We start from the raw sequence: 10,563 nt of genomic DNA on the forward strand, positions 1-10,563 counted from the left end.
AACTACAAAAGGTTTAAGAGTTACAAAAAATCTTCTTATTTATTTGTCGCCGAAAATTTTTGATACTTGCTAAAGACTTTTCTGTTTGCGGAAATATGGCGTTCAAAGCGGGCCTAGTTTCATCATAACAATATTATTTTTTCAAAAGAAAGAACCCTTCCTTTCTACCTTTGAAATAAATAAACAACAGTTCGCTATTACACGCATGACCTTGTTGATTCCTTATGCAAACACCCTAATTTTATTTTAAATAAGGTGAAAGGAAAATATTTGCGAGGTATAATTTTATTAATCATAATCAGAAATGTAATTTAATTATTATTAATTAATTTCGCACTGGCAAAATTATCACCTGAAAGCAATTTTTTTTTAAATTACAATAAACCCCTTCAATTTAAGAAAAAAATAATGCATATTTTTTGTCATCCTTCTAATTATTTATGCAAATAACTACTTCTCTAATATTTAATCTTATTTAAGGTTTAAAAGTTAGTAGACACAAACTGTTCATCATTCAACTAAATAAAAAAACAACTTAAGTTTATTTTTTACTTGTACTAAAACAATAACGTTACCGAATCCTTCAATCATTCTCAAATAATGAGTTATCTACAACTCATCATGTACTTTACAGTAAGTTTATTTGCACCAAGTAAAAATAATGTTTTTCCTCTCAATAGATAGATGGCGCTACACGTGATTTAAGACATACGTTCTCTTTGGTTTAGCGCTGCGCTAGCGTATCGATTTTACGCAGACCGCTCAGTATTTACACAACTAAAAATACAATTGAAATGTTTTGCTTTTATTAAAACAAATACGCGATTAAGTGGTGACATTGCGTGACTAATAATCTCCGCGTTGTCGTTTACATCGGATGTTAACATAAAAACGTGAAACGGAGCTATTTTTATGAAGTCGAGATAAAGTATCGAGTCTGTGCGGCGATGGCAACACACAAATGTCTATGAATTTGACCCCGAAGCTCGTGTCCCGAGCAGAAGGAGAGTGTGGTGTAGGGCCTAGCCCTTCGTTTTTAATTTTCATCTCGTTGAAAATTGTGTAAAATGGGCACATAATAGGTAAATAGTATTTTTTTACAATACACGCAATCGCCTCCGTTGATAAATCAATAAAATGAGTTTAGAAGTATTCCGCAAAAATACGTCGCTAGCAGTTCGTACGAGTTCTACAGCTAAGAATATCGTCAAATGTCGCGCACTGATCATTTCGAATCTATAAAATTAAATACAAGTGTTACACATATTGAAATTCTTGTGATTGATACAAAATAAAAGGTGTTTTTTCGGAATATACGTCATTGTATGAAGTGTATTACAATGTTCTCGTGATTTTGGTGAATGTGTTGAGACAATGGTGTATCGATTATTTTGCGCTAACGAAATGTCATCCCGGTGCCGTAGTGTTAATATTAGAAGTCTATGTTTGTGACCACTATTACTATTGTCTAGGCATCTACGCGTTTTATATTGAGCATGCAGAACTTGAATTTAGAGTGAGTGACCAAAATAGTGCAGACGATTCCCATTCGGATAAATTTCGTGCGCTCCTTGACAATATCTATTTTTTGAACATATCGTCAGGGAATAAAAGTAGTTTGCTACGATGTAAAAACATGACCTATATAATTCCCCAATCAAATAATATGCCCCTTACTAAGCGTAGTCTAGGGCAAAGTCAATCCACATTATTGATTTTGGATTCTTGTTTGGTCAGTTAATATATTATTAAAAGCGAATACACTTTCGAGTGATTTAATTAATGTGTTACAATTAAAATATGAGCTAAAAAATCATTTAATGAAATTATTAGTAGTATAAATTACGATATTTGTTTTAATTTAGGACGTTTTAAAAGATACCTACAATTTCGATAACATTTGGCACCTAACCAATAAATGTGTTTTTATTTGTAAACTTCCTTAAATGTGAGGCTTCTTTAAGGTCATTTATAATTAAGTCATCACAGAATATGTATATTCAAATCGTTATAATTAATTACCTACCGTTTCTTAAAAGAAACCATAAATTCTTTTACTTTTTTTAATACATTAGGTATATTATTAAAAGTTTTAATATTGCAGAACGTTGCTATTAAGTATTATGTTCAAGCTTTAATTTATATTAATTTTGCATTTCTTTTTTGTTTCAGATATCGGCAGAAAAGGAAAATTGTGCTCAAATTTAAACACAGTAAGTTGCTTATTTGAACTGATAACATAAGTAAATTGTTTCAACATGGCCAACCCAAATCGTGAAAGTGTTAGCACTCGTTTCTCGGATAACTACGATCTGAAGGAAGAATTAGGAAAGGGAGCGTTTTCAATCGTAAGACGTGCTGTACAAAAATCGACTGGTTACGAATTTGCTGCCAAAATAATTAATACTAAAAAGCTCTCAGCTAGAGACTTCCAAAAGTTGGAACGTGAAGCAAGAATTTGTCGAAAACTGCAGCACCCCAACATCGTGCGACTTCACGACTCCATCCAAGAAGAACATTTCCATTACCTCGTCTTCGATTTGGTTACTGGCGGTGAATTGTTTGAAGACATTGTAGCACGCGAATTTTACTCTGAAGCTGACGCATCTCACTGTATACAACAAATTTTGGAGTCTGTACATCACTGCCATCATAATGGAGTTGTACACAGAGATTTAAAGCCTGAGAATCTCTTACTGGCTAGTAAAGCCAAAGGTGCTGCTGTCAAATTAGCGGATTTCGGCTTAGCTATTGAAGTGCAAGGTGATCAGCAGGCATGGTTTGGTTTTGCCGGTACTCCGGGTTATCTCTCACCCGAAGTTCTCAAAAAAGAACCTTACGGCAAACCAGTAGACATTTGGGCATGCGGCGTGATTTTATATATATTATTGGTTGGGTACCCACCTTTTTGGGATGAAGATCAGCACCGACTTTATGGACAAATTAAAGCTGGAGCTTATGATTACCCATCGCCTGAATGGGATACTGTAACGCCTGAAGCAAAAAGTCTGATTAACCAGATGCTGACTGTCAATCCCAGCAAGAGAATTACGGCTTCGGAAGCATTGAAGCACCCATGGATCTGCCACCGCGAGCGTGTCGCGTCCGTCATGCACAGACAAGAAACTGTGGATTGCTTGAAGAAGTTCAATGCTCGTCGCAAGCTGAAGGGCGCCATCCTAACTACCATGTTAGCTACTCGAAACTTCTCAGGAAAATCTATGGTAAACAAAAAAGGCGATGGATCGCAGGTTAAGGAATCGACTGATAGCAGTACTACGTTGGAGGATGATGACTTGGACAAGGACAAGAAGGGCGTAGATAGAGCGTGCACCGTGATTTCTAAGGAACACGATGAAGAAGCTTTATCAAAGGCTGATTCTTTCGGAAAAGCTCGCGGCGACAGCAATGCTTCACTGCGACGGGCAGAAGTCATTAAAATGACTGAAGTACTCATTGATGCCATTAATAATGGCGACTATGATACATATTCCAAGTTGTGTGATCCTAATGTTACTGCGTTTGATCCTGATGCACTAGGAAATCTAGTGGAAGGTGTAGAGTTCCACAAATTCTTTATTGACAACACTCCGACTCACGTCAAAACCAATACAACAATTTTAAATCCGAGAGTGCATCTTCTCGGCGAAGACGTAGCAGTAATAGCGTATGTATGCGTGACACAAAGTGTGGATGCTGAAGGCCGACGAGCTACCCATCAGTCTCAAGAGACTCGTATTTGGCACAAACGCCACAACAAGTGGACAGCGATACATTTCCATCGCTCCTAACTAGCCCCTCTCCCTTTAAAATCCCTGAAGCCAAAGGAGAAAGGTCTCACTAAGAAAAATTTGTGCAATGGCGACATCAATGCAACAAATGTACGCGACTTAAAGCATTAGACACATTTGGAGACCATTTTAAATGTATCCTTCGGCAAAGGTATAAAAAAATACTTATTAACCAATTCTATGAAAATTTCACGAATTTTATTAGAACGTCTTTATAATCCCTGAAAATTAAGTTAATACCTTAAAAAGTCTAAAATTATTATAACCACATGATTATGAACAACATCATATAACCACAGTTCGTTTTCTAGATTGATTCCCAAAGTAAAGTTTATCCATGTGGCTAAAATGTGATACAATTAAAAAATATCCAATGCTTTGTGCTAGTTATATTAGTGTACAAAATCCTGATCTCGGCCACGATCGAAGATGTCAACGAATAACGAGACAAGTTGCTGATCAACAGTATAAGAAATCTCAATCAATATTGGATCTGATAGAAATGAATCTACTTTATAAGTAAATAAAATCAACAAAAAAAATTCAAGGTTTAGAATTATTACTTAGCACATTTCTCAGTAAGTCTCTCTACATTTTTAACTATGAATGTTTTGTCGTGCTTAAAAATGGTGTTCTATTTGTTATCAAATACCTAGTTAGTAAGGTTTAAGTAACTAATAAATCATGCAGTTATTGGCACTATGAGTCTATCTTGCGGTGAGTTAACTTTCTAGTAGATTATTAAATTTTAACATTTTATCTACTTTAGACTATCATACATAACTGAGTTAGATTTGTTTTCCACTAGTAGCAACTTTAACTAGTGCGGAGTCCTAACTTTATTACATTTTAAGTGGATTGATATCAATTTTGTCAATTTTTAGATTTTAATGTTGTTATGATTGTTCCGCTTTTAGCTTTCTTACTTACACAAGTAACTTATCAAAGGTATCCTACGAGATAACCGTAACAGTGTTAATTGAAATTGACTAGCGTGATTCTAACTAATATGTTAGTGTCCGTTAGTCGAGTTGCATTGATTTACAATTTGAATTGATAAGTTACGTTACTGATTTTGTACCTGATTATCATGATCAATGCCATTAAAGTTGAGAATATAGCTAATTGTTTTAAGTGATAACTGTGCAAGAGAAAGGTCTGATAGGTCGTTTTTCTACAAATTAAATGTACTTAATCATTATGAGGAGCTTTGTCAACCGTGATATTAATGTATAAAGAGGTGCGTTTTTTGCACAGTTTCACTTACGAAATGTGCTCTATTGGATCTGTAACTGTAAGTCTGCAGTAATTTCAGTATTTCCTAGAAGTAAAATTAGATATAAATGACATTTAACCATGTTTTTTACAATTTTGTAAAATATTTTAGTATAGTTAGCAAAACTTACGTTAATAAACATCAAGGGAGTTGGAATTGTAATTAATAAAATGGATCGCATAATTAGTAAATTGTTGAAGTGATAGTTTCACTGTATCCAGAGTACATAGTTGTGCCATTATCATTGAATTTAGTGCCAATAACTGTAAAACTAAAAATGTATTCTAGTCTTTATTGTTACGCATATTTAGTATTTAATCGACGTTTTTAAATTAATTTTGAACATATACATAAATAGTAACTTACATTGTGTATATAGATAGATATTGATTTGCACATTGCATGTTTAAAAGTGTCGTCTTTCAATACCTACTATTATAGAGCTAATATTAATATTTTTTCTTGAAATAACTTATTTACGTGCGTTATCTAGTTCCCTTAAATTTATTTATTTATCAATATTTTTGTTACTGGATCTTGATTAATGTTAAATTATATAAAATAATAATAAATACCTATATACTTAAATGTCACACATGTATTTAAATATTGTTGTTTGTCACACTCTGAAAATAGGCGCATGTGCTGTGAATAATTTATCATTGGCCAATAGTATTTACCTAAGAGATAAGTTCGTTATTTTAGGGGAAAATACAAGGAGCTAAATCTGGTCTAGAAATATATGTAAAAAGGTAGAAAGTGCCTGAAAATATCTACCTATCTACCTAAGTATTACGTAGGAACTTATGTCCCTACACGATATAGGTACGAATTCTAGTCCACAAATTATATTTCTAGATTGTATAGCACTACCAAGCATAATACCCAGCTTTGTACGAAAAACCCAATAACATACCTATTTAACTCATTAGTTCCTACTTATTATCTGTTGCCATCATACAGGAATAGATAGAAACTAGTGTTTGATAGGAGAACACCTATTCCTGATACAGAATCTCAATACAGGACCATTATTCCACTAAACTCAAATTTTTATTGGAGCCTAACTGAATGGTAAAATTAATAGTTAATAAAAATATTATGATGGTTAATTAATAACTACTTACTTACCAACCATCTAAAATATTTTATTGATCTAAAAAAAATCATCTCAGTATGGTCACAACTAACTTAATATCAAAAATTTCATATTTACGAGCAGTTATTAACTAAATAATGTAATTATGATTTTTTTTTTCCTAGTAAATAAATTGTTGTTGAAAGTTCATACCGATTTATGAATACCCAGTATCATAAATTTAACTGATAGGTACCAATTTCCAAATATTAACCCAAAGATAAATACAGGATGCACAAAATGTATCATGTACCTACCTACCTTCCAGATTTTCACTAAAGTTCTCCATTATAAAAATAATTTAATGTATTGTGTATTGTCTTCCCTTTACAGTTTTCCAAATAAACATCAATAATTGTGAAAGGAAACTTACCAGCTTCAAATTACCTTTAATAGTTACATACTTTGAAATTCTGATAGCTCTCCGCAAATTGTTAATAGTGCACTTTTACCTGTTTGCATGCATTTATCTCACTGGCTTTTACATAATATATAGGAGAGCTTTTTAAATATTCCAACTTTTTCTATTGGCTGCTTTTTTTATTACTAACTTAAAAAATAATATACTATGCTATAAATTTTAATTATTATTTTACATTGAAAATTATTGTACTTACATATTTTATAGTCTGGGTTACCATTAGAATATACATGGTATGTTCTTAGTCCAGCATTGTGTCGGACAATGGCACGATGCGGCTAAATATAAACCGTGTGTGATACAAATGGTTTCCTGGTGTTAAGTAAGCATGTAATGTGGGTGCAGTGCAATGTGGAAACAAAATAATTCAAAGTAAATATAAATTACATAACTAATTAGGATGAGAAATTTCTGTTGTATATTTTAAATATATTCCTCATGTAGTATCTTGCTGGTAAAATTCTTCATAGTGTAAAATTTTGACCATTCAGCTAGATAAAGTTGTGTTATTATTAATATTTTACATAATAAATTAAATAATATAAGCAAGGGTATTGTTTGTAAATCTATTAACAGCATTATTATTGAAGTTATTATTAGGCTATTGTATTGGGAGAATGCAATGTTTTTAGTAAAATTTATTAATCAATATTGCACCCTTGCTTGAGTAAGCCGTTGATGTTATTTTGTATGTTTTATAGATTCATACTTCAATGCACTACAAATATCATTTAGTATTTGCTTTTTATTACAATAAAGGCTAAGTTTGTTGTAGAATAATTTCCATATGTGAAAGTGTAGGTGTATTAAAGAATTGTCGGTAAATATATTTGTATTGAACATAATTTCTTGAACCTCTGCATTGCCGATTATCATGTAACATTCTCTAAAATAAAGTTCTTTTGATCTACAAAAATAATTTATTCCACCAATTCAAAATTGACAATAACTATATGCATAATCTAGTCTAATATTCACTACACTACACTACATACATAATATCACATCATTGTCATACCTCACTGCAAGTTCAAAAACTTAATTTTCTTGTAAACTCCTTTACAGCCATCCAATGTGACATTGAAGTTATTCAGAATATTACTGAAATGTGAGTCACCAATAGTTTTATCCCTTAGTTCATCTTCAATACACATTTTTAAAACTTCTTCCGTTAATGGTTTAAACTCAATGAATTTTTTGTATACTTTCACATCCTCAAAGGCTTGGAATAGTTCAGAGTGAAATGATTGGTCACACTTCTTCACAAAGTCCTTAGTTATAATGTCACAATTGTATACAAGTATCACTGTAATTTTTCTATTTAAGTTTTCACTTTTTTCGATTATTTCCACAATTTTTTCTTTCACTTCAAAATCGTTTTGTCTTAGGTCATCAACAACTACTACAGAAGTGTCGCAAATATTCAATCCCAGCATTGTCTCAGTTGTAAATGTGTTTCCGAAGCTAGGCATTGTATAATGATACACATTTGTACTATTCCATACGTTCTCAAAGGCCAAAGAAATTGTATAAGTCTTCCCAACACCTGTTCCACCATACATAAATATAATTTTACTTTTAGAGTCTTCACTAAGTGCTTCTATGAAACTTTTTATGGCTTTGGGTTGTCCATACAGACGGTTATCAAGTTTGATTTTCAATTTCTTTAAATCCAAGTCATCAATGCATTGTATATTAGAGATGCAGAGCATAATTGCAGTCAAAGGAAGCACTAACAAAGCCAAAACTAAAAATTGAGGACTTAAGTAGGTGCTTTTCTCAGTTTTTCTTATTATGTGAAATTTATTAACATTCCATACCTCGGGTTTGAAAGAACCACTGGATTCTTCTAAAGTGGCACTAAGTCTTGCTGCTTCTGGCACATTGTCGCTCTCATTCAGTAGATGGTTCGTTTGTGTTATTATTTGTCCAGCAGTAACAGAGTTATTAACAGAATTTGTGCTTAAATCAACATCCATAGGCTCAAAGCTGATATCATTGTTAGCCATTTCTTTCGAGTGTTCGTTAGGATTCGAATAACTTCAGGTTCAACCGTCTTGCGTTTTATTAGGAACTTACACGGTACTTATTTTAGGATATGTTATTGACTATGTCTTTGTGTTAGTATCACGAAAGTTAAATGTTTATTTATAAAATTAATTTACAAAAACAAATTCGCTCCACATTTCAAAATTTCGTGTCTTGTCAATGTCACTTTGATTGAAAGTCATGTCAAATGTCAATAATGTCACTCAAACCGGAAGCAAGACCTGTAAATACTCTTAAGAATAAGCGCCATCTATATTTTAAGATGTAAAACTGTACTATGTTTCTACTAGCATATTTTACAAGGAGACGGCATAAACCTTTTGCCCATCCTTATCGCCAGAATCATAAGATCACAATCATGACTTTAAAAAAGAAAAATGTACATTGAAGATGTTTTTTATAGTTTTACAGTATTCATTAATCAAATAAAANTGAATCAAATCGGTAGATTGATATCTAACCATAGTAACCATCACCCATTTCACCATCATACATTAGTAGCGATTTCTACAATTTATTATAACAACTTACAAAGAAACATAGGAGCACACTCTGCACACTACAGGAGAATAGACAAAATACAATAAAATAACTATTTTAATTACCTAAGTATAGCCTGACCAGGAACATAAAAACCCTGGCATAGAGGCGCGACAATTGCATTTAATAGTGCAACACTGAGTACAGTCGTACCTGTGTTAAATTAATTGGCTAACTTTATGTACCAGGATTCAGGATTACGGGCTAATTTGATATTTTCATAAATTAACGAAAAAATATTATTATAGGTAACCTGGTTTAAATAAATTAAATGAAACTATCAATCGAGCTAGTAGGATTTATTTTATTAATCATCAAATCAAATTCAGAACTTGAATATTCAACTGCAATGTCTGCTCCTGAACGCATCAAACCCGGTACTTCTTTCCCAATTTCATAAAATTCAACACTTACCCCCTTACTAATAAAACTTACACGCTCGTTGATCAGTGTTTTAAAATGACGTTTAGTATGGAAATGTCATTTTAAAACAGTAATCAACAACTGTGTAACTTTTTATTATAGGTGTANAATTCACATTGAAAACAATATGACTTACTTGAGCTTTTTCGACTTTTTCACAAAAATAACAAATAGTCAAGAAGAGATTACAAAATTTTTGCAGCGACTGACAGATTTCATAATTTTCTTTGACAGGTGACAATTAAACCATAGACAATTGCCATATGAAAAACACACTTTTCCAATATTTTTGTTTGCCATGAGATTCTGGTACACCTATAGTAAGGGGGTTAGAAAGTGACAATTTTTTTTAAAATAGTTGAAACAAACCACAGCTAATTTTCATAGTGGACTGTACTATAGTTCCAAAATACTGGACTGTCCTGTCGATGACATTGACAGTGGGGCGCCACCGTCAATACCGGATCGCTGGTTCAGATTTTTGCCATGTTGGAAACCATATAGTTGAACGATGGTAGCGCCCCCCTGTCATTGAGTTTGGCGGGACAGTTCAGCGTGGGTCATCTATATACGATAAACATGTCAGTCAATTTGACAACCTTTGTCGGAAACATTATTCAATGAAAATATTGTCCGAACCCTTAGTATTTCTCTTCGACAAATACTTTAACACATTGTGAACCACTTTTCTTTCACGACTGTAAAAAGATTTTAGCAATTTAATTCACAAAATCAATTGCGCACATTTAAAATAAAGTTTGTTTACACTTTGACAGCAATAGACTGACATGCAAGGTGACATGTCAATGAAGTTTTCAGTTACTGTTGCCATTAAAAGGAATTAGTACCATTAGTTTTCCACAACATGGCGAGGGTTTTTATGTTCCTGGTCGGGCTATAATTAATAAAATCATCATTATCTTTT

The 10,563-nt window shown here is 32.6% G+C and overlaps 2 protein-coding genes across 2 annotated transcripts; one reads left to right on the forward strand and one right to left on the reverse strand.

Moving 5' to 3' along the window:
• The first annotated feature begins 949 nt into the window (after positions 1-949).
• On the forward strand, positions 950-6,029 carry CaMKII (Calcium/calmodulin-dependent protein kinase II). Its single transcript, XM_028320383.1, is given in 3 exon segments — positions 950-1,082; positions 2,173-3,786; positions 3,789-6,029. Coding segments are annotated over 2 exon segments (1,584 nt in total). The 5' UTR covers positions 950-1,082; positions 2,173-2,258; the 3' UTR covers positions 3,845-6,029.
• A 1,201-nt stretch (positions 6,030-7,230) lies between these two features.
• On the reverse strand, positions 7,231-8,860 carry LOC114364285 (uncharacterized). Its single transcript, XM_028320384.1, has one exon. The coding sequence runs from the start codon at positions 8,633-8,635 to the stop codon at positions 7,646-7,648; it is 990 nt and encodes a 329-aa protein (XP_028176185.1). The 5' UTR covers positions 8,636-8,860; the 3' UTR covers positions 7,231-7,645.
• Positions 8,861-10,563: the final 1,703 nt, after the last annotated feature.

This window comes from Ostrinia furnacalis, unplaced genomic scaffold (assembly GCF_004193835.3).
Source record: "Ostrinia furnacalis isolate ACB-3 unplaced genomic scaffold, ASM419383v2 OfSCF7368, whole genome shotgun sequence".
NCBI classification, from domain to species: Eukaryota; Metazoa; Arthropoda; class Insecta; order Lepidoptera; family Crambidae; genus Ostrinia; species Ostrinia furnacalis.